At 38.7% G+C, this 25487-nt stretch overlaps 3 protein-coding genes across 4 annotated transcripts in view; 1 reads left to right on the plus strand and 2 right to left on the minus strand.

Moving 5' to 3' along the window:
* The window catches only part of gapvd1 (GTPase activating protein and VPS9 domains 1), a 748782-nt gene that overhangs the window by 433857 nt on the left and 289438 nt on the right, over window positions 1-25487 (plus strand). The gene's annotated exons all lie outside the window — the stretch shown is intronic.
* On the minus strand, window positions 88-16592 carry LOC114469454 (TBC1 domain family member 10A-like). Of its 2 annotated transcripts, XM_028456989.1 has the most exons (10): window positions 16345-16592; window positions 15972-16256; window positions 11695-11794; window positions 5549-5656; window positions 5210-5316; window positions 5003-5117; window positions 4481-4546; window positions 3885-4074; window positions 3605-3759; window positions 88-3004 (listed from the first exon to the last, which is right to left on the minus strand). In XM_028456989.1, the coding sequence occupies exons 2-10, from the start codon at window positions 16151-16153 to the stop codon at window positions 2486-2488; spliced, it is 1542 nt and encodes a 513-aa protein (XP_028312790.1). In that variant the 5' UTR covers window positions 16154-16256; window positions 16345-16592; the 3' UTR covers window positions 88-2485. The 2 variants fall into 2 exon arrangements, with proteins under 2 accessions (XP_028312790.1, XP_028312789.1); XM_028456988.1 differs by having other exon boundaries at window positions 15972-16592.
* Window positions 18088-25005, minus strand: sf3a1 (splicing factor 3a, subunit 1). Its single transcript, XM_028456967.1, has 16 exons — window positions 24922-25005; window positions 24745-24822; window positions 23280-23386; window positions 23003-23207; window positions 22666-22917; window positions 22519-22593; window positions 22285-22435; window positions 22000-22196; window positions 20083-20200; window positions 19677-19984; window positions 19341-19595; window positions 19056-19263; window positions 18704-18858; window positions 18445-18546; window positions 18284-18355; window positions 18088-18198 (listed from the first exon to the last, which is right to left on the minus strand). Exons 2-16 carry the CDS (start codon window positions 24790-24792, stop codon window positions 18097-18099), a joined length of 2355 nt encoding a protein of 784 aa, XP_028312768.1. The 5' UTR covers window positions 24793-24822; window positions 24922-25005; the 3' UTR covers window positions 18088-18096.

Consider the following 25487-nt stretch of genomic DNA (forward strand, 5'->3'; position numbering starts at 1 on the left):
CATTACAACCTGTAACTTATAGATCCTGCTGTTGCTTATAATAACTTGTAGAACAGCATTTAAATAGGAAAACATTGTTTCTGAAAATAAAGTCAAAAATCAAGTTTTATTTATAGAGCAGTTAACATCAGTCTCGTCTGTGGCACATGAAAATACAGAAATGCAGTTAATGATTTATTTTAGATATAGTGTAACATCAACAAATTTAAATAACTGTATTAAAAGCATCCATCATGTTCCGACAAATAGGTGACTGTAGGCCATCTGTTGGTGAGAACAAACCATGGCACACGGTAACTGAGCAACTCCTTAAATTTGGCTTTACAAAAGATTTCTGTGCAACAAAATTAGCTCCCAACAAACCGCTTTATTAATCAGCAACTGATATCATTTACTATTATCATAGCAAAGGTTTTCTTTTTAATAATGTGGTTTAAATATTTGGCTTTTGTTTACCAAATTTAATTTTAGCATCATGCAACCAAATATTTCATTACAAACTAAACTCCTAAATGTTTGTATTTGAATGCACAGCATTATATTAAATATGTGCAAAATGAATGGAATAAGAAAGCTGCAACAATTTTACTGCATACAGGAGAGTAACTGCTAATTACATTCCTTTCTTTAAGCATTTTAACAAACATGTATTCAGCATTTGCTCGTGTCTTGTCAAAAACCTTACACCATATTATTTTGAATGAAGTTAATGAGATTTGAAGAGTAACAGGAAGGAAGATTGTCATGCTAACAACCATTGCATGTTTCTAGATTTCCCAAACATAAAGATCAAGTTAAAAGAAATGTTTTTAAAATGCTACAATATCTTAGAAAGTCCTGGATTCCCAATAATCCCTCTTGACCAAAATCAGAGGTCAGCTGGTCACTGAGAACAGCCTTGACTTACTTTGGAAACACTAGCAACAAAATATGTAAGAAAACAGACAGTGTCTTATTGGCTGCAAGTGGAAGTCTTGTAGTACCAAAAAGGAAGACAAGCACCATTAAATGATTAGTATTAACTCACTGTTGCAAATATGTGAAAGGAAGAAAAAAAAAAAAACAACCTTTAAAGGTCAACTGAGGAATGTCTGACACTTTCCTGCAGTAAAGTGAGGAGCGAACTACAAAAGAAAGGTAACCATTGCAGTCAGATTGAAGAAAAGTGACAATTAGTGCACCAGCACATCATGCAAAAATGTGCAAACAGGATGCTCTTTGAATAAATACTGAAGATAGAAGCAAACAATGTTAAAATAAAACTGATTCCTTCCAAGGTTAGAGTATTTCAAATCTCAAGTTTAGATGAAGACCTCCCAAAAAAAAAAGGCAAAACCCATGCCCGTAGTGAAGTCACAGAAATGAGAAATCCGATGCAGAATCCTCCTCAAGATCTTCATCGCCCTCTAGCGGACAAACATGAAGAATGCACAAAGAAGCTGCAGTTTTAGGCCTTCCCTGCCTTGTGCTGGGCACAGGATTATCATCATCACAAAATGAGGCACTGAATTATGCACCAAGGCAGGAATTAACCTTAAAAACCTCTCGAGATAACAATTCTTCCAGTAACATCATCTCCCTTTCACGCAGGATACTAAGACGTGGAGTGAATAGGAGCAGCATGTGTTAAAAAAGGCAACATTGGATTAACAACTAATGGCTGAAGTATCAAAGAAATGGGACACTTAATTCTACATCTTTAGTATATCCTGACTATATGAAAAGGCAAAAATGTGATAAAATAAGGAACACGTGTAGAAAATAGTTTGACAGAAGCTGAATAGTGATTTTTGCCTGTCAGAATATTTGGCAAAACAGGCTGGTTGTTGACTGGAGGGTGCTGGTGCATTGTCACACACAATAACAAAGAACAAACAAACCTGACAGTACACAAGTTATAAAAACTGGTTATGATTTGATTATGACTTTCACCCTTTTTGGGGAGAAAGTGGTCTTGAATCGATGGGTATCGAGTCTGGATTTGAACAGTGGGAGTGAGTCTATAGTTCAGCAGGTAGTGAGTTCCAGAGTTGGGGAGAATGGGAATGATACAGGAAGAGGGGACAGTAGGTGGATGGTGGCAGGTCTGAGGGTACAGAGAGACTGGCCATATGAATGAGGGGTGAGCTTATGAATGGACTGAATGCTAGCAAAAAAGACCTTGAACTTGATGCAGTCCTTGATGGGGAGTCAGTGGAGCTGCTGAAGGATGGGGTAATATGAAGGGTGGAGGGGGTTCTGGTAATGATGCAGGCAGCTGAAATGTAGACCAGTTGGATCTTATGAGGGGAAAAATGAGAAAAACCAAACCGGAGAGAGTTGCAAGAGTCAAAATGAAAAGTGGTGTAATGTGGGGGCAGTTGACATTCTTAATGTAACACCCACAGAGGAGGAAACAGAGAAATTATTTATAATGAGAGAAAAACTGTTGGTTTTTGGATAGTGTTGATTTTGTACCAATGAAGAACGTGTGCCGCGTGCACAGTTACAGGTACGTATCCTGCTCTGTGCTGCAAAGGCTTTGTTGGGACTTCTGTCGGGCACATTCTTCCAGCGAGGGAACCTCAATGGGAGCTGCTTTCTGCAGGAGAGGCCCCTCTGCTTCAGTCTGAGCCACAGTCTCTGGATCACAGCTGCTCTCTGGTGGTGGAGAAGGAGGAGGAGGTGGAGGCTCAGAAGGTGCTGGTGGAAGATCACTGGCCAGAGGGTAGGGATTAGGGATGTCTTCTTTAGGCTTGGGCTTCCTCATGCTATTCTTTATTCTGCTCTTCTTCTCCTCCTTGCCTCTCTTCTGCTGTGGAGTAGGTTGCTGCACGTCCAGTATAATAGTGGGGTTCTGCTGCAGGTCCTGACGCCTGGGAGGCTCCGTCAGCATGATGTGGCGCGCGCCATGCATTCTGGGGGGTGGCTTGAAATTGAGCTCTCCACGGTTCTTCTTCCAGCGTTTAACCTGGGAGTGATGCTCTCTTTCCACATCTCGTGCTGTCACAGGCACCTCAAGAATCTGCAACAGGAGGAAAAAAGCAAAAAGTCCCAGCCTCACTTAAACGGTCGGAATGAGGGAAGGGGCAGCAGGATCAGCTGGAAAACATGTTTTATAGGTTTTTAGCCAATGTGCACAAAATCTGAACTCTGTAAAATGCCAAATAGCCTCAGGCTGCAGTTAATTTACTGTCAGCCAGTCGTATTAGCCCCAAATCTAAAAGGAGGTATTGTTGTCGCAGAGAGAAACTTTCACAATGCTCAGCACGACAAGACAGCCAACACTTTGTTAATTACAGAATGGCTTCACTTCACTCCTAAACTCCTCCTCCATCCTTGCTGTGTTCATGAACACATTTAACAAAATATGCACAAATTAAAAAAAAACTCTTTCCCTAATTGCTTTTAGTGTGTTTGTCAAAGAAAAGTTGTAAAGACTTTCTTCAAACCCCACCATTCTGGTTACCCCAAGTCAGCTCAAAATGCCACACACAGATACTGTACTGATTTAAACAATTCTGACTCTACAAGTTAGTTTTGAGATTTGACTCTGTTTACTTTGCTCATTATCTCATGAAGAAAGTAAAAAACATTATGAAAACAACTCATCCACATGTTTTACCTCTCGGGCGAGGAAGCCCTCCTGCATGTATCGAGGTTCAATAGTCCTCAAGAGCTCCATGGTTTCATATTGGCCCTGGCACGCCTTTAACTTCTCACGGGTTCCCAACATGCACTTAAGTAGCACCAACCCAACTCGAAAGATTATCTTGACCCCTGAAAGAAATAAACAAAAACAAAAAATGGCATGTGAGTTGAAAACTGTAAAAAAAAAAAAAACAAACAGCTTTTCTACAACCAATGGAAGATGAGAGGGTACACTGCTGAACGAGGTTTCCTACCATCACAGAGAAACATGTCCCAAACACGTAGCACAGATGCCCAGGGCAGCGTTCTGGAGAAGGCACACATAAACCACTCAGTCATGTAGAGGATGGGGTCTATTTTGTGCTTCTCCAGGTGCCGGAAGGCGAGGGGCGAGACTCGTCGCAACAGTGCAAACAGGATCTCTCCATCTAACTGTATCGCTTCCTGAAAGAGAGAAATAACTATGAGCCACCTGATAATTACCATAATTATATTCTTACATGATTATTGATTTCCACTATGCTCAACCGTTTAACGATGCCTTCACAACAAAAGAATAAGCTTTGAATCTTGATTTTTACAATGTCCAAATATCACTGTTAGGTGAAGAATATCAGCACATGTATTAAACTCCAGTAGGCTGCAGACAACGAAACATGAAGTTGTGTTCATCAAATCACTGAAAACACTTGGTTCCCACATAATCTCTAATAACACACATGTCTGTTAGCTACAGAGATGCATTCCTGTCTGTGTAATCACCTGGTCCTTTGTTAACAGACCAGTTCCATCATTGTGAATTAACCCATGCTGATGTCAACATACATGCTTAATATGGATTACGCCTCACCAGGCCAGGGCTGTAGTATCCGGGAAGATACTTCTCGCAGATCTGCACCAGTCCCCAGAAAGCATCCTGTGGAAACCAATACAACTTATAGAAGAAACCACACTGTTATTTCACCCATTCGGAAGAATGAGAAATTGAGGAAAAACAACTTAAAAGAAAAAATACTTTTAAATGTAACTATTTAAATATTTCTAAACATACCACTAATAAAGATCTGCCCTCCTCTTAAAACTATACATTAGAATTGATTCTCCCATGATGGAGGAACCCAGTGTGAGACATGTTTGTTTTCTCCAACATATTAAGTGTTGTTGCAATAGTAATCCTGCCAAAACAAAGGAGAAGAAAACACCCAGGCAGCAGACCAGCAGTGAGAAGATTCCCCCTCCATATCACTACCACCTGGGAGATTCTTGTTTTACATTGCTCTGGTAATTTGGGCTGAAGGTTGTTGTTAGTATAAAAAATGCTACCTTAGTTTTCAAGACAAACCCTGCAGTTTATACTATTTGTATGTGGTACCTCAGCAGGCATGTGCATGAGCAACACTGCAGCAATAGGAGCCTGAGCCTGACAGTAACCCTCCTCTGGTTTGTAGAGAGTGTAGGCCTTCAGAACACGGAACAGGTCCTGCTGCCTGCACAGGATCCAAACGCACAACAAATACTTAATCACACAAATAAGAAAAAATCATTTGTGTGTGATGCTTCATCAAACTACACAACCTACCCATGCCCTCCACGTGACACAAACATCTCATGGAATGGAAACTGTCGATGGAGGTCTCTCTCAATGATATCAAGCCATTTGGGGTCACCAGACTGACTATCCAGTTCCTGAGCAAAAACATGAAAGAAACGGGAAGAAACCTGTGTGTGCTTTAGCCACAGCCACCGGCTGCTAAAAAAGCCACCGGCTGCTAAAAAAAAGTATATTCTCATCTTTAAAATGTCTGTTTGCAAACAAAGAGATAAAGCTGCCGCAGGTCAGAAATGTCACTAACATTTATGGAGACATTGGCTCAAACTACAGACACATGTTAAGGGGAAGTGAGAAAAGAAGTGTTACCTGAAACTTTCCTTGGTTTTGCTCTCGCTTCACCTTTCCTCCTGACAGGTAGAGCCAGGCACGACCTCGAAGAGACGGAGGAATTCCTTTCTGACAGCGCAGCCTGACCTGAGACACAACATATTTGAATAAGTCATTTGAAAATGTATTTATTACGTGAAAGATTTACATGTGAAAAGTAAAAAAAAAAAAGCTTTACATGAGAAGAAAAAACAAACTTTGACTCAACTTTGGCAAAGCACCTGTAAAGTGCAGCAGAATGCAAACATGTGTCTCATAATTCCCTTGCTCTGTCACTAACTATTCTAAACAAAATGATCGTTAGACTTGCACTTGATTGGCTTGCATGAACATTTCTGGATACTGTTATGAAAGTAAAACAGATGCTCATCCTGAGATCGAGTGGGGTTCCTAAAATGTCCCTTTTAAATTTGGGATCCCTAACAAAGTTTATGAAGCCATCGGTACGTAATCTTAGGCTACGTTCATACTGCACGTAAAAGTGGCCCATTTCTGATTTTTTGGGGTCAACTAACCAGATCCAATTTTTTTTAAAGCAGTGTGAACACCTAAATCTGGACCATATCTGAGTTTTTCAAATCAGATTTAGACCACTTTCAAATGTGGTTCTGTATCCGATAAAGATCTGATTTTTTTCAATGCGACCTTGGTGTGAACGGCCAAGGCGGATTTCATGTGTGTTTGATACGCTGACATCAATTTCTATCAGCAGCAGTAGCAGTGAGCGTAGCGCTGAAGCTGCATGCTATCCACTGCTCACCATGGAGCAGAGGATAGAAGCATCCATTGTTGCTCCAATCCCTTTTCTGCACAACAACATGGATTATCCTTAGTTTTGATACATGGATTATGTAAATAGAGCCACTGCACGCCTATTTGTGTTTGACGTTTGCATGTTACCCTGTGTGCTGACAGTTGTTCAGTTAATAAAAGCAGGCTTGCCACTAAAACAAACAAATATGTCATTTGTATGAGGAAATATAATCGGTTTTAACTATTGATTTCAGGTAGGGTTTAAAAACAAATCAGCGCCGCAAAAAAACAAAACTAGATATTTGTCTCTCTTTGTCCTCCTCTGCACCTGCCCATTCATTCTCTGGCTCCACTGCACAAAAAAATTTGAGATAAACGCAAAAATGCGCAAGCGGGTCAGTTCGGAGCCACAAACAGTTCACACTGGAGTCTGATGCAGGTCACAATATAAATGGTAATGTGAACTGTCTGAGCCAAACATCTGAATTGAGCATTAAAGCTGCAGTTTGTAACTTTTTTTGGCATAATTTGGTCAAAGATCCATAATCATCTTTGAGCATATTGTAATCTAAAGTGTTCTGAGTGGACAGTGAATCTCATCTCCTTCTCCTTTCTCTGTAAATGAAGTTTAAAAATCCAGGAGCATGGCGCTGGATGTCAGCCAATCAGAGCTATTTCTTCAAACAAGTGTGCTCTGTGGGCTGTTTTGGGTGTTTCTATTGGCTGCTCAACTGAAGTCAGGCGTGTTCAACTATCATTAGTAGTAATGTTGCACGATTAACCTTAATCGCATCGACATTCACGTTTTCACGACTGCGATAACGTAACCTCAGACGCTGAGGTTTTTTTCTTCAGTCTCCATCATTTGAGTGATATATATGTTCACCAATCAGAATCACCGAGAACCGCATTCCTGAGCTGCTGGCCAATCAGAGATGGTTACAAGACACAAGCTTGTATGCACTACAGCGAATCTGTTACCCCTCAGTTGAGTGCAACAACAACTACACTAGGGCCCTATAAAATTCACGTTAACGAAATCACGGAATCGACCAATGAAATTGGAATCTACCATTGAGCGTGGAAATGGACAGAATCAGGTTGAAACGCCGTCACCGTGAGGAAAAGCATTTGTTTTTTTTAATGGGGAATTAATACGGTGCACCATCCGCCCCCCTCCCATCCTGACCGTTTCAAACACAGTGTAATCTGCACTTAACACTGTCTAAACTGCCAAAAAACTACGCAATACATCACTGACTCCTAAATCAGAGCCGATCAGTGCCCGCTTAACTTTAACGTGTCTGTAAAGCTCCGGCCGTTTCTTATGTAGCGCTGCTGCACTCCGTGACAACATGATCAGCTCCAATCAGCTTCATCTGTGGATAAAGTTATTCTGTTGTTGTGGACGAGATCATCGATGCCAGGAATTGTAGAGTCTGAAACATTGTAGATTAATGACTTCTAATACTGTAAAATATTCTGGCCCCTAGTGGTGAAATAACTGATGCATCCTTGCATCCATTTGTTTTTGTTTAATCATTATGATCTGGAATGATGTCATCAGCATCATTTAAATTAGGTTAATTTAAATAAATAAACCTGCTCAGATTCAGTAAACCATTGAGGGGAAATCGGGTGACATTAATGCTGTTCTCATACATCTTTAAATGACATGAATAATGAACAGTACAACTTATATCTACCTTTTAATTATATATTAGTCATTATTTTAAATTACATTTTATTTTTGACCTACATTTTTGTTTAATTGAGTTTCATTTTACAGTATTTAATAACTCCTCACATGAGTTAAAAACGAATATTTTCTGAAAAAATTTATTAATATTATAATTTTAAATGGAATTTTAAAACTTTTAGGTGGAAATCATGGAATTTGGAAAAAAGAAAAAGGAATTCAAAAAAATATATAAAACGGAATTTTAAAAAAGGCATACAGTATGCATTTAACTGTATAAACTATTTGTAAAAATCGTAAATTGAATCGCGATATCTGTCAGAAAAATCGCAATTAGGTTTTTTGTCAAAATTGTGCAGTGCTAATCGGTAGTAAATATGCATTTGCGGACGTTCCAGCAGACGTCCCCATAACAGTGTTAGGAACAACAGTTACAGGGCAAATCAAGTTGAAAAAGGCAGACCAGAATAAAGTCACAAACAGTGAGGAGGAACGGATCGCTTTCGCTTTGCATCCTTGTGGATCTCCGTGACTACTGAAAGTACACCCCACACACACACTGGTGTCAGAGGGAGAGCAAGAACAGACAGGATAACTTGCATGTAAAGAAAACAGAAGCTTATTCACGGTGAATTCATTTTACAGTCTGAATACGGCCGCCGCTCAGAGCAGCTGAGATCACAGCCCCCATTGTGTGCGTTTGTTGCTGGGACGAGCCGAAGGCAGCAGCCGCTACTCGGGACAGTAACTACAGAGTAATACGTGATTTCATGTCAGTCTCTAAAACACCAGAAAAATCTCCACTAACACAAGATGAAGTCCAAGCATTTGTCACTAGTCTATATTAATTGAGAAAAATGTTGCTAAAAGCGTTCATAAAAAACACAGAGTTTCGGTTTCAAAACGGAGCAGAGAGAGGATTCTACATACTGCAGCCTTAAGGCTTGCAGTGTGAAAGAAGCCTTATGTTAATGTATAGCGGTTTTAAATTTGACAAACAAATGAACCCAGATATATAAAACAGATTTTTTACATTAAAGGCTTTTACCAAAAGTTAAGTCAAGGTGATTTTTCAGCGACTTTGAAAGGTTTACAGTATACATAATTTTACATTATCTTGATGTGTTTATGTAATTCACTGTACTCTGATGTCAGCCAGGCTTCTCTCACATGGCTTCAGGTTGCTCAAAATGCTGAATGGCTTTTAACTATAGCAACCTATGGGAACTCCAATCCTGGTTTTCCAAATATGTTTTAGTATTGATTTTAAGATTTTAATGCAGATCTTCAAAGGGCTGCCTGGGCTTGCGCCATCCATCCCATAGCTTTATATTTTCACCAGACCACTCAGATCTGCTGACCAACATCAGCTCACATGCCCCCCACCCAAACAGGATTGTGTGTTTTCTGTGGTTACATCATAGTTACAGAATAACCTTCCTCTCCATATCAGAATATTCTCAACACTGACAGTTAGGACTCATTTATTTTTATTCTTTGGCATTCGCTTCAGTCTAAGAGTTCTCCTCTTATGGCCATTGCGTGTGTTCTTTTCTTTCATTGGCCACAGTTACATGATGTTTTTTAATTCAAAATTAAAGTGGTCTGCTTTATGTTTATATGGAAATAGTCATTCCCGATTTGAGGTGTACATGGGAAACCGGTTCATTCAGGTTTCCTTATTTCCGCTTTAGGTCTGGGGGTTGGGAAGGCTCTGACTGGACAGGGGGCGAACGTGACGTATCACGTCTATTGTGCAAAACACACTACAAACCTTTTATTGTCAGCTATAACACAGAAGACCACACATGAGAACTGTTTGGACCACGGAGCGGAAGGGAAATTGGAAAATAAAGCCCAGTAAAACTCCAGAAAACAATCACCAGGTAAAATGATAAACTTGGTGATATTACAGCCTATGAATGCAGTACTCTGCCTTTGGGTCCTAGTGCCAGCCGCCCGGTGAAGCCTGTTCCGTTTACCGTGGTAGGTGCATGTCCGTATGAAAGTCCACATTTATGCTTCCATCCATCCACTCTTTTCATTATATCAATGTATTCTGAGGCTTTTATAAGTAGTCTCAGCTCTAATCCGGACGGCCATCTTGGACTATGTCATCATTGCGGTAAATCGCGCATGCACACCAAACCGACCCGAATTAACTTAAAGCGAAATTAAGCAAGTTAAGTGTTAACAAGGAGGAGGAATTATCTGATTCGGAATAAACCAGCCACCTAATTCAGAGTTAAGTTTAATTATGAATTACATTAGCTTTAGGAATTAGGTGTTTACAAGGTCAGGTTAAAGAGGATTTAACTTTTATTCTGCTTTAAAGAGGAATTAAAGCTCCCATGTAAACGTGGTCATTGTGTATTTAGTACAGCCCTTTGGTGAACAGCTCTTTATAACATACATATATAATATAGTGCTTTATACATACATTGTTGACTTGAGTCATATTTGTTTAACAACTAAGCTCTAAAATGAGACTCAGTAAGCACAAAATTTTTAATATGTTTCGAAATCTTTCATTTCCACATAAACATGCACAGAAAGTGGAAGTAGTACTAGCAGCCTTCCCCATATTTTACAGTATGCTGTAGGGGTGTAAAGATGAATCGTGAGGCAGTTACAAATCGATTCAAAGGTGTCACAGTTCACATCAATACTTGATAAATTGAATTACAGAACTAAAAAAAAAAAAAAAAAAATATATATTTTACATTATCTATTTAGAATTTGAAATTCACGATGCACCACCGTGTTTTAAATCTGAAGTTTGGAAGCATTTTAGCTTCCACAAGACAAAATGAAAGAAGTGACAAAGAAAGAACATGTGAAATCCAAGGTAAGAGAGAGACAGAGTGGAAAGGGAGAAACGAGAGAGAGAGAATGAAAGCCATAGTTTGTTTATTCACATTATTTCTTTGATATGGGATTTGTTTTAAAGTCCAATTGTTAAGGCACAAAATACATTTTACTGTAGAGCCAGAATTTAAATTAATAGGCTTCTTCAATTTTACCATTTATTTCATTCAGGATTTATTTTGAATTAAATTGCATTGTTTTGCATAGTTTATCAAGGGATTCTTTTGATAATGAAAGATAAAAGAAAACAGGACAGTATTTTTATTTTTGAAGAAAAAAATAAATAATATTTTTCAGTCATTTGTCTACAGTCTCATTTTGTAAAATAAATCGTGAGAGAATCGTATCATGAACCCAGTATCGTGAATCGAATCGTATCAGGAGTTGAGTGAATCGTTACATCCCTAGTAGTAATATAGCGACAGACAGGCCAGAGTTGCACCTAAATCATTACAGTAGTTTTATTATAGAGTTGCTTCATAGGAAGCAAATACAGCTACACCCTGAATCTGAGCCAGTTAAATTCCCACAAGGTCCGCAGTGTGATAAAGATGTTGTGTCGTGGCTTGCTGCTGACTCATGGAAATGGGGTCAAAACACAACTCGCTGCTATATTGCTTACAGCCGTTTAAACAAAACCAGCTAAACAAGTAGTGGCTTAAACAAAGTGTTTCCACATTCTCATCCTTGAGTAATCAAACCCTTGAGTGATGCAGTTTTTATTTCTTGATTGAGAACAAACAGCTTTCAAGACTGAAACATTAAATCAAGAGCTAATGTGAGAATCTGCTAGTTAAATACTAACCTTATCAAATCTCTTGATCATCCATTTGTCCCAGTGGCTGAGCATATTCAGCCATTTCACTTCTCTTTGCCTGAGGATCTCAGGAGGAACATCTTGAGCTCTGGAAACACAATTAATGACAGGTGTCAGATTAAAAAGCTCGAGATTTTAGGGTATACATCATCTCTAAAGTTAAATTAATGCATGTCCAACTATACTTAAATCTTGTTATTTTTGTGAGGTAACCCATTATTGGCAAGTCTGACATAAAACTCAGATGTGAAGAAAATGAAAGAAACCCAACCAGACTGTATTATTCTGCCACAGGGTGTGTGGCCATCCTCTATACACAGCTTGTAATAATCAAAGAATAGAAACAACAAGTTATAAAGACTAGATACATGGCAGATGTGGATTGTAGCCCATTAAAAGGCAAAGTCTGATTAGCTGCCTGGCATCAAAATCAGGGTTTGTCTATTTTGTAATACCCTTCAACAGTGAAATGTTTAGACTAAAAATAAGATATTCACACAAACAATTTTCAACTTTTTTGCATTACTTTAACTATAACTAACCCTCCTGTCCAATGAACAAAGCATTACGATTTACAAAAGGTATGAAATTAGCTCATCGCCACAACCCTGTAATTGCAAGTTTAAATACGTTTTTAAAAAGCATTTGCTTCCTAAAAACAAAATGTTGCTCCAAGCAATATTAGACTCCAGCTTGAGCTTCCAAAGCCTTCAACCACTGATAACACACTGAATCTTTCTCTAAGTCCCAACAATAAAACTCAAGCTAAAGAGAGCCTGCTGTAAATAAGCACTAAAGCTGTGGCTCAAAGTCTGCCAAAACTGCAGAAAAACAGCAAACTTGGAGCCAGCTGATGCCTGGCACAACTTTCACCCACTTTATTTCAATACAACCATGAAGGCTTTGAGCCTCTAAGAAAAGGGAGGAGAAGGCGCCGACCTTCTTATTAAAAAAAAAAAAAAAAAAAACACTGAAACTTGCTTAAATGGTTAGGATTAGATTCATTTCTTGGAAAAAATGGTGCTAAAATATTTAACCAAAATCCAGGTTAGTGGAAATATCCTTAAAAATTTTTTTATCAACAATACTATTGCATCTGAGTATACATTAAGCTATGTTTGGGCCTCTAGCTAATGACTTTTTATAGATACAGATAAGGAAAGACTCCACACTCATTGAAAGAAGTCCTGCTGTGCACATTCAAAACGGTTTAAAAAGTGTCTATCGGTTGCCGTACAGACAACCCCCGGTGCTATTGGTATGTTTACAGAAGTACACGTACGTAGCGTCTTAGGGTTAGGTTATAACCCTATATAGCAACAATTTTCAGGGTTAGGGATAGTTTTAGGTTTATGGTTACGTTTAGTCTGAGTCACGTGACCTAAACTGGCTAGTGAAGGGCGCTACATACGAATAGAATGTCTGTATATTGATACGGCAACCGTACAAATAGCCACTACTAAAAGTTTACAATCACATTTCTACATACATAGGGAGATGTTTTATCACTAGGCTTACTGTATGACTGGGGAAAGCACTAATGCAAATATACAATAACAGCAAAAATATATTTAGACCCATTGAAGAAAATCTAATCGTTTTATACAGAACACTGTTCTACCACTACCTACTGTTATATAACAGCATAGCAAGTGAAAACTTAATTAGTACTGTCCAAACCCATGCTATTAATAAGATGTGATGGTTTTGGATTTTCTGAAAGTTTTTTTGTGATTAATACTATAAGTGTGAATCTTTAGGCACCTCACAATTTGATTTCATTACTGTATAATGATTATCTTTTCAAATCCACTGTGCGACACTGAGCAAATCCCTTAACGCCAGCTGTTTCCAGGTCGTCATTACAAATAAGAACTTGTTCTCAATGACTTATCTGGTTTAATAAAGATGAAATAAAAATAAAATTAAACCAGCAGCTCAACCATAGTGCACTGCTGACAAATTATCAGTTGATGTTTCTTTACAGTGTTTTGTGTAACTTAATATTTAAACAACTGATTATTGAAAATGTATGCATGGATTACTGGTCCCTAATTCACTATGTCAGAATGACTATGCATTAGGGATAGACCGATATGGATTTTTTTTAGGGCCGATACTGATTTTTTTCCCCATCAGCTTTAGCCTATTACCAATACGGACTGTTGATTTTCCTGAGCCGATACTCCCTCAATTTACATCATAAAAATTACACAATGATAACAAATGGTACAAGTCTCAATTTCTAAAAAAGTAAGATTTATTGAAATTAACAAAAGTGAGGTAGAATGACAAGTAAAAATTATTTAACAAATGTTAAAAACAGGTGATGTAGAACAAGTAAAAAAAATTCTGCTCTGTGTAAATAATGCGGATCGGTGAACGCACCAGCCCGCATCGGTCAATGCCGATACACGTAAAAACTGGCACCTACAGGTACATCTCAAAAAATGTAACTTAAATGTTCAATATTATTTGTCACTCATTTTAGACCCATATATAATATAGGCTCTTGACACAAAGTGAAATATTTCAAGCCTTTATTTCTTGAAAGTTTGATGGTTATGGCTTACAGACAGTAAATGAAAACCCAAAATTCAGTCTTGGAAAATGTGAATATTACAGATCAATTAAAAAGGGATATTTTAAACAAAAATGTAAGGCTCCTGAAAAGTATGTTCATTTATATGCACTCAATACTTGGTTGGGTCTCCTTTTGCATGAATTACTGCATCAATGCGGCGTGGCATGGACGTGATCAACATGTGGCACTGCTCAGGCATAATGGAAGCCCAGGTTGCTTTGACAGCAGCCTTCAGGTCATCTGTATTGTTGGGTCTGGTGTCTCTCACCTTCCTTTTGACAATAGCCCATACATTCTCTATATAGGGTTCAGATCAGGCCAGTTTGCTGGCCAATCAAGCACACTAACACCATGGTCATTGAACTAGCTTTTGGTACCTTTGGCAGTGTGGGCAGGTGCCAAATCCTGCTGGAAAATAAAATCAGCATCTCCATAAAGCTTGTCAGCAGAAGGAAGCACTCCTGAACAAGAGACAATGTCAGAAGCGTCTTACAGGGCTGTGGAGAAGAAGAGCTGGACTGTTGCTCAGTGGTCCAAAGTCCTTTTTTCAGATGAAAGTACATTTAGCAAATCATTTGGAAATCAAGGTCCCAGAGTCTGGAGGAAGAGTGGAAAGGCTCAGAATCCACATTGCTTTAAGTCCAGTGTGAAGTTTCCACAGTCTGTGATGATTTGGGCTGCCATGTCATCTGCTGGTGTCGGTCCACCGTGTTTTCCGAAGTCCACAGTCAACGCAGCCACTTGGTTGTGTACGGGTATATTTAAAGTTCAATACATGTTAAGAGTTCTATTGGTGTATTTAATTTAATTTTTAATATATAAATTCATATCATATGCATGTTTCAATTGTCTTTCATAACCAATGTGCTTAAAAAAAAAAAAAAAAAAAAAGAAAAGTATATCGGCTATCAACTGATTTTTTTTTTATTTTTTAAATCGGTATCTGCATCGGCCTTTGAAAATCCCACATCAGTCAACCTCTAATCTTTTGTAATATTCTAATTTTCCAAGACACTGAATTTTGGTTTTCATTATCTGTAAGCCATAATAATCAAAATTTCAAGAAATAAAGGCTTGAAATATTTCACTCTATGTGTCATGAGTCTATATCAATATTATGGGTTTGACTTTCTGAAATGAGTGACCAAAACTATAAAACTTTTTCATGATATTCAATTATTTTTTAGATGTATCTGTATATCTCCAGTCCACATACCAACAAATAAACAAATAGGGGGGTGATTAGGAGAGTGGGACACGTGGCACCAGGACGCACTGGAGGAGGGAGGCCAGCCATTGGATACTCATGTTTTGGTTATTGTTCTGCTGGAAAACATTTGGGTCGTGCCATAAATTAGGATACAGACAATTACCCAGATTTCAAACCATGTGCACTGCACTCATGCATGATCAACAGGACAAAGGAGTTTTTTGTCCTAACCCACAATGAAAAGCTCACAATAATAACGGTGGCCCCTGCATGCCAGGAGTGGCTGGCAGTGAATGTTCCACCCTGGGAGTCACAGAATCAGTGCCACGCAGCTCATGTTTACAACCCAGTGATCATAATAAAGTGTAATACTACCAAACGAAATTCATTCTACTTTACATTTGTTAAATAATCAACGTCAATATTTATTGTAGACGTTAAAACTTTAAAAGAGATGAATAACAAACTTACGACTCTTCTGAGTACTGCTGCGCTCCACCGATGAATCCATACTTATCGGTCCGACGATCACTAGTGAAGCCATTTATCTCTGAATCCGATCCCAGAGAGCCTTCGTCGTCGATATGACTGCTGCTGGAAGTCCTGATACTCCTGTTGTCCACAGACTGACGGCCATTCTCTGTTTTGGCCATGGTAGCGCTCAGCTAGCTGTTAGCCACAGCCGCTAACGTCAGAGAGCTCGTTGACAGCCTAGAGTCAAAGCTGCTCGTCTCCTGCATGTGTTGGCTAGTCACTCTGCTCAGGCACCATGGTTTAAAAAACAATAAGCATTCTGTAAACGAAAACTCACCGGTGCAACAATCAGCGCATAAAGATTAAATACCTTCTCCGTTAGCTAGCTTGGTAACTTTTTCCGACTTAGCATTAGCCCGCGCCAGCCTTTCGTTGTTAAAATTAAGTTAGCTTAAACAGTCGATAACTCTTAACACTAAAACACGTAAGAAAAGCCCGTCGGGTGAGGGCCCGGCCTCTCTCTGGACGGCGTAGTCACCGTGCGGAACTTCTGTCCATCTCCGCAGTGAAGTTGGAGTGATTTTGACCCTATCGTATTTGCGCACTGGGGCTGGTGACGTCAGGGGTCACAGGGTCATTTGTGATAAACACGAGCTTTAATTGCTTGTTCTGAGAGCTAAATAAATATTTAGATAAAAAACTCTGTTTTTTAAACATAAAAGTTATTTTAGGACGTCAATGCTAATTAATTGCATTATTAATTTAAGATGTCCCGATCCGATATTAGCAAAAACACGAGTATCACATTTTATCAGCTTGCATCGAAAGCCTCCGATATACTCACTCCGGCACATAATTTGTATTTTTTTTTATTTTTATTTATTGAGGGTCTTACAAGTTATTTTTAATCTATTTTATTCAATTATAGGACATTTTTATATTTTAGTTAAAATGTATAATGTTACCCATTAGTTAATAATAAATGGGTCAGTTTTTCTCATGCCAATATTTCACACTACAATTAAGTAATACATGTATGTATGACTTGTGCTGATATAGCAGATCAATATTGGCATCAGTCAATTCTCAAAGAAACATTATTGGCATCATGTTGATGAGAAAAACTTGTCTCAGGACACCCCTAATATGGTTATTTACAAATACAAATCTGAAGTGTTTTTTAGATACCTATGCTGTAGACATTAGTGACTCTCGTTTAAAAAAAAAAAATTAAATTTTTTTTTGTATCTTTGATGTGGGCTCTTTTGATCACTGTGAAGAATTAACCAAGCTTTAGATTGTTCACCAACTAATAAGGATGGTGTGTTGGGTTTAGACCGTCATGACAGAGGTTAGTTTTAACGCACTGATGATGTGCTGTTGCAATAGCCATCATGCTCCGATATAAAGTTAAAAATCATTAAAAATGATCTATTTCGTAGTGAGGTAGTAAAACTAATCAAGTCCTTCTATGGTTTTCAGGGTACAAGTTATATTTTTGAAAAAGTTATTGTAGATTAATCAGTAGGGGCAGAATGCTATACGATACTGGGTGGGACAATATTTTGGAGAAAAAAAAGACAGAAAAATAAATTAAAAAATGCAGTTTTGCTAATGACCGTGGTTTGTTTTGATTTTCACTCTGGGTAGACTTAGACACTTACTCTGGGTTTGATTACATTTGTTTGCCAAATAAAAAAATAATCAGAAATGAGCCAGATGCCAACATTAGTCTTAATATGCCTCATCTGATAAGAGTAGCACATAGGGCCAATCCTAGCTAGCAGCTTCAACCAATCACAGCTACAATTAATTTAAAACACATAAATAAATATTCTTTTCTTAACAGTAGTAGGACATGTGTCAGCATTATAAAAAAAAGACAAAAGTTTTTTAATTCCTTTATTTAAATGAATGTTAAGGGTCCCATATGTTCTTACAAGCTACTAAAGAATGCATACTAAAACTTAATCAGTTGTGATATTACACTTGCTGCTTAATTTTCATTTAAAATAGCATGTTTTACCCCAAAAGATATTCTACAAAGTGTCTCCAACCTTTTCCAAATCACTCTTTGACTAAAATTACATGAGACTTCCATATTTGTATTTTGAGTGGAGGTTCACTTCTTTCTGCCTCCTCTCTCCTTCAGAGCCAAATGAATGACTGAACTGTTGATCATATTGTAATAGGCCAAGGAGTTGGAATCCTTGATGAAAATGCCCTAAAGAGAAAAATCCCATTAAAACATAGAAACACTTTCAGTTCCATGCAGATGTGCATAAATACTTTACACAAAAATAACTTACTTCATACTGTAACTTCTGCTTTCCTGCCGGCATACCTGTAGCTTCATGGATTTTGACTTTAATGACAGACACCTATGGAGAATATTTTTACATCTATTAGTTTTTGACAAATTTGAAATAGGTAGATTAAAAAATGAAGATAAAATTGTCACATTGCATACCTGGTCAGTGAGTGGAACAGTGAAATTCAGCACTTGGCCATTAAGCTTCCATTCGCTCTTGTCCTGCATGTTGGGAACTTGAACTTTAACAGCCACAGGACCCTAAAGACAAAAAACAAAGGTACATTTTACAAATTTATCTGATAATTTTACCATACTTGAAACAGATATCACTTTTCATCATTAATACATTTATATCCCTTTTCAACTAAATGCTAATCAGACATCATTGACTAATCAACAACTCCAATATAATAACCTTGTTCCGACGAAGGAACTCGTCTTCTGGAATGAGGTTGTCCTCAGTCTTCATCTTCTTGTTGACTGGCTCATCATCATGTGGTGGTGGTGGGTGTGCTGGTGGTGCTGGAACGGAGGGGGGTGGCTGTGGTACAGGGGGAGCTGGAACAAATGCTGAAAGAAGAAATGTCGAAACCAAAGTAAAAATTGTTGTTTATGATAAAAAAAAAATTTATTAAAAAAATAAAACAATATTCAGGTAGAATGATGTGTGTATGATGTGTGTATGAGTTATATATGCATAACTAAACAAAGAACAAAGTTCTACAGGAACTTCAACACATTCCAACCCATAGCTTCAACTATCTTACCCGCTGGGACCACCATAGGAGGTGGTCTTGGAGCCATGATGTGAGGAGCAGACGACGGTAAGGGAACAACATTGATGCGAGGAGCCGGGATCATCGGTGGCATTTGTGCTATGACTTGTCCCGGAGCGAGACGCACCATATTAGCCACGGGTGGACGTGGAATTACCGGCACAGCAGACAAGAGGGTGGTGCGGACGGGTGGAGCCATCTGTTTACAAATACATTACTGGGGTCAGTAACTAGTGCACACAAGATGTATGTGTATGGTTTTAAAGACAAACATACCGAATGGGGTGGGCGAGAAATTGCAGTCATGGACGGACTGAGTTTGGGTAAACTGGGAGGAATAGAGGAAGGAATGAGGGGAGACTGGTGATGAATTTCACTCGGCTTGCTTGGCCCAATCTTCTCCTTGGTGTCATCCTCTCCCACCAGTCCTTTAGCCTTGTGGATGGCTTCAATCTGCTCCTGCAAAGTGATGTTGGCCTGAGCTGCTTGCTGTGTGCGAGCCATGCTTCCTGAGTGACCGTCCCATGTGACCTGACGAGGACAAAGAAGCACAACTTAGAGGCTGTTTCAAAAGAGTTTTGTGTCATCTGGGACACCCCAAGGTTTTCTCACCTTCTCCTCTGGCTTCTGGATTTCCTCTTCACCAATCTTTTTACCAATGGCTGTCTCTTCCACACCAAAGATATCAGTACGCCTCTCGGCAAATTGCTTCAAACTGCTCTCGATATCCAAACCAGGAGCATACACCTCATCCTCGGTCTGTCTATCTCTGATGCTGCGGTCTCTTTGCTCCAACCAGCGTGGATCCAACAGACCAATGCGCATGTGCTCCTGCATCTTACTGGCAGGGATCTTCTCCCCAGTAACTGGTGAGATGAGATACTCATCGGAGACAGGAACTGTAATCTGAGGTTTGGAAGCTAGGAGAAATGGACAGTATTAAATAAATATACACAAAGTGCAAAATATCAAATTAGTTATCCACATGAATGTGCTGTCATTTAGAGAGGTCTGCTACCTTTGGGATCGTAGTCCTTTCGAATAACAACCTGATCTGGTGTTGGGGGCAGAGGAGGTGGCATGGGGTTCTCTGGTGGCAACGGAGCTTTCACACCTTCATCTTCATCATCAGAACCCTGAAAGAATTATGAGAGAATGTGGGTATTTTTTAAACAGGGCCTCTGACTTTCTGTGCTACAGAAAGAAGAAAACCAATCTGACACAAAGAAGCAACTGACCCATTTACTTTTTTTAAATCTTTCTCTTTACTTACAATTGGGTCCTTACATGACACGAAAATGTCGAACATGCAAGTTTTGGGATAATATCTCACATTTACACACTATTGTTCACCAGAAAACGGTTGAGTAAATGCCCAGAACAGAGCTACTCCATAGATGACAGACCAGGATCAATTGATGGAGATTAAAGCATGGAAATTGAGATATGGAATATCAGAGTGGATGTGAAACGTTGCATGTTGAAGACGAGCAGATTCGTGAGAGACTGTAAAGTTCAGTGTGAACTGGCCCAGCTTGTTTGTCATAAATCCTGATAAACTGTGATTGGAGCGTGTCAGACGGTGATCTGCTGTGGCGACCCGCAAAAAGAAAAGACTAAGGGCATTGCATTTGTGGTGTCGTTTTCTAAGCCGTTAGTCTATCTAATCATTTTATACAAGTCGGAGCGCAGACTGAATGAACATGTATCAGTGTCTCTACCTGACCATTACACCAAATGTGCCAAAGTTCAAAGTATTGGTAACAGACACAAGGTGACATTACTTTTATTAAACAGCTGTGTAGTTTATTAAAAACACATCATCAATATGAAATCTTGATATATTTGTATACCAAAAGATTCTATGGAGGGCTGGATTTTTTTTGGGTTAAATTTAAAGTGATAATACGTTTTATTTTAGCATGTACATTTTTTAATTAATGAGAACAGCAATGCATTATTTTTTGTTTTTGAAAGAAAGGGCTTCCTTAACCTCCCTCATGATATCCTTGTTTTGCAGAGATAAGTTTTATCAAAATATTGATTTGAATTTATATCAAAAACTAATGGGATTTTTATTTTAGTATGTTTTTGTTCTCTATGAAAATTACATTTAGTTTTAAAAATAACTTATTATGACTTGTGGCTTGACCGAATACATAAAATGGTACTTTGACTTGTTAATACATTTCCGTGTGTACCTTTAAGGTCTGATTTTGAGGACCCTCTGGCCTAGAAAGTGACAAACGAACCAATATGCCCAGGAATGTAGGGATTCATTTGAAGTGTGTTTTTAATGTGTTGTGATGAACAAGTGGTTCAGATAATAATTATGACCCCAATTTAATTTGAAAAGGCTGTAGTACAAAGGCAAGTTTAGCTGTTGGTGTATTAGTTTAACTGGTGATCATTCTACCTGGTGACACATCAGGGCAGAAGCATTAATACAAATCGGCTAAGCAGTGTTTTGGGCAAAATGTGAGGGTGATTTACCAGTTGGCGGTAAATAAGGGTTTCATAAATAATGTTTTAGGACCACAACATGCATTTCCATGGTATTTCTTTCCGTTTAATGTGCAGCTGAGGGTCTTGCAGTATGGCTAACATTGCTCTTGCAATGTAATCTTGCGTGATTTTAGTGTAATCATTACGATTTTGTAAATCACCTGAAGAAAATAAAATATGACATTAATAACAGTAGTTTTCTAATAACCATATTTAGCATGGTTGGTATGATTTCAGGAAGTTTTAGAGCTGGTAAAATCGTCTAAACAGGGGAAGATGATGAAAGAAAAAAAAGAGTAACGTAACGTGCATGGGCAACTTTGAAACGAAATTTTGAAAGTTTTGACCTCTGTTATGTATTAATGAGTTTTGGCAAATATGAGCAGATTGCAGTATCCACCATAAACAAACACTTTTGATAAGCTCTAACCTCATCCATGTCCTGCACTTGTGTGTCTTGATCTGGTTGTGAAGGATGGCCATCAGCCCTTTTATCTCGCTCATCGTCCTCATCCTCACTCTCAACTTCCATCTCCACCTCCTGACTCTCCCCATACTTCTCGTAGCGCTCTTGTATCAGGATGCGTGCACCAAGTTCCTCAGGTGTGGTTGGTGGGGGGAAGTGGCCTTCAGAGAAAGCACAATGTCAAATGAGGACAGGCTATGTTCAGATAGACACGTGATGTGGGTTTAGAACCATTTGTGGGATGTTTACCTTGTTCATTAGGCTGGAAATCCACAGTCTCAACCACCACAAAGTCATGCCAGTCAATCTGGGCATAAGCCACCCGTTCTTTCTCCCTTTCCTCCTCTTCCTTCTTTCTCTCACGTTCCTGAAATTTCGCCCACTCAACACGGTATCTCACCTGAATATGGTGCATCAGAGCAGGTGATCTTTAGGTGCATAGGAGTTAAAACATAACATTGTAACTGAATCACAAATGATTACCTGGTCCATGACTTCTCGTGAGTTTTCAGCCTCTCTTTTAAGTTTGTTCAGTTGGCCTTTGGGAGGAATCAGTATCTACAGAAAAAAACTCAGTTCAGCAATGCAGCAGAAGAATTGAAGTAACATCTAAGACACCCATGTTGTCACCTTGGTATACTGCTCCACCAGTTTGGTGAAGTAGTTGAAGAGGCTGTGCTGAGGTCGCAAAAAGTCAAACTGGTAGTTTCTCTGTTCTTTCTGCATGAGCTGAGTCAAAAACTGGCGACCGTTGCGAGCAACAAACTGGGCGGTAAGCTTGACCACGTCCAGGTCGAAGGCTGAGATTGACGGAGGATCAGCAATAAACTCAAACTCAGGCGGAGGTTCTTTGGGAATAATCGCTTCTTGAATTACTTGCACCTGTAAACATACCAGAAATGTTAGTTGTACTGAACTGACGACAGTTTAAAAGTAAAATAAAAACAGTAAGACCCACAATCCTTACCTTTTGAGGGAGCTGTTGTGACTGTTGCATTGCTTGTTGCATAACCTTGGGTACAGCAGCAGATGGCTCCTGGGCTTTGCCCTCTTTAAATTCATTGACTTTGTGGCGGTAGTAGGCATGGTAGGGATCATTGGGGTTGAGGAAATTGAACTTTGGATTATTAATCTCATTCTGACGAATTCTTGCTTCGAACTCAGGCCCATTCCTGTCAAAAGATAAAAAATTAGTTTCCTTAACCCTGCTTCGTTATTATGTTTTAGACAACACAAAAACCTACCTGGCAACAAAGCTGGCCGTCTTGTCAACAATATTTCTGACCTCAGGAGGAGGATATATAATACCAACAATTGGTTTGGTGGCTGGGGTTTCTTCTGGTGCATCGTTCTAGAGGAAAAATATTGAAAACAAATAAATATTTCACAAAGTAGCACATCAAAATAGAATTGACCTTTATTCATTGCACAGTGTGGAATTTTGGGATGTTACAGAAGCAAAAAGAATGTAAGAAAACTGCACTTCTCACGTTAGGAATAAATAAAAGAAACACGAAATGGTAAATGGACTTGATTTATATAACGCTTTATCACCACACTGAAGCAGTCTCAAAGCGCTTTACATAACAGCTCATTCACCCAATCACTCTCACATTGACACACCAGTGGGACAGGACTGCCATGCAAGGCACTAGTCGACCACTGGGAGCAACTTAGGTTTCAGTGTCTTGCCCAAGGACACTTCGACACATAGTCAGACACTGGGATCAAATCCCCAACCTCTCGATCAGAAGACGACCCTCTACCACCTGAGCCACGGTCTCCCACGCTAATGCTATGATCTCTTCTGGTAGAGTTTGACACACTGCACTTGGAAAAGTTTAATTATCTCAGGGTCACATACAGGAGTAAGAAGAGGAATTATTAGTAAAATAAAAGGAAAAAAAATAATAGGAGACTACACGCTAAGAGGTCCTGACCAATCGTAATATATACTTAATTACAATAAAATAATAATTATTAGATCTTACAATTTAATGACCATATCATATATTTGTCTGTTATTTATCAAAATGATTTTTATTTCAAAATGTTGTTTTTATTTATTGAAGAACGTGTCTAGAAAAACGTTAAACGTAGCCACAGCCCCCAGGATTCTTCATTCCGCTAACGTGGGTTTGAATCCCAAATTTGAGACATTTTTATTTTATTTTCATTTTAACACATTTAACATATTCCACCTTTAAAATGCATATCTGACAAAATTAAAACACAGCTGGGCTAGGGTTAGGGCTAAAATAAAAGGATTAGTGGGTAGCTAATAAATATGAGCTAAAATACAACTGACGGAACCTTAAGTTATATGGTGCACCTATCACGTGCCCTAAACTGGCCAATGAGGGGCGCTGCCTATGTACAAAGTGGCAGTCTTTTGATAGTTTAACGTATCCATAGCCACGGCCTTTATTTAATTATGAATCTTTTTGGCTTCCACAGATAATGACACGACCCCATTTTGAGTCAACAAAGGTAAACAACTAGTGTAGTTACACTACACACATGTGGTGTAAATAAATGTGTAGAGAGCTTTTAAAATATTAACAGCTCTGCAGCCCTTAAAGCTAAGAAGCTCACTGTGGCGTTATTATAAAAGAATTTATACTCAAAGGATAAGTGTGTTGTAGTTTACAGTGCAGGAGAGTGTTCGCTGTAATGCTATCATTGATGATCTTACAGCACTATCGTTACCTTGTTGTTAGGCTCCGGCTGAACTATCTGAACAGGCCCAGGCGGCATGGCGGCGTCTTTATGAAGAACTCACGTCAGCTGTAAAACAAACCCAAGAAAATATGGAAAAAGTCAGGAACTGTATTTATACAAATATTGACAAATACTCGCATCCAGTGACGACTAAGACCAATTTACTTGAGAAAGGACGCTTATGGCGTTGCGTTTTCTTTCACCCAATGGAGGATTACTACTTCCGGATTCAGCAGGAAGACGTGTTTTTTTTTTTGTTTTGATTTTTTTCAAACTTTATTTAAAAATATAAAACTACAGAACAAATTGTGCGATAACAACCGCCAGAGGGTATCATACAGAGCCACAGTTTCAGAGTTAGTATACAAAAATATTGAAGACAACACATAAATCAAAAGTCTTAATGGCTTTCATATTAGTGGAGTGTTTGATGGTTTTCACATATTGTTTGACTTCATTATCAAAAAATGGAAAACAGTGGTTTCTGTTATGTGTATCGACATTTGTGAATGTGCTATTTAGCTAAAAGTATAATTAATGGGGTTAATGATATAGAATTGTTCCTTAATAACAGATGGATAATCAATAGGTGTTCAAAGCACAAGTAGAAGTGAGGTTCAATATACAAGCAGAGATCAGATTACTGATGTCATTCCACAATTTGATGGAGAAGGGGAGGACCAAAAGAGATGAAAAATGTCTTCACAGAAACAGCAATTTATGTCAATTTC

The sequence above is a fragment of the Gouania willdenowi genome, chromosome 9, assembly GCF_900634775.1.
Source record: "Gouania willdenowi chromosome 9, fGouWil2.1, whole genome shotgun sequence".
Lineage (NCBI taxonomy): Eukaryota > Metazoa > Chordata > Actinopteri > Blenniiformes > Gobiesocidae > Gouania > Gouania willdenowi.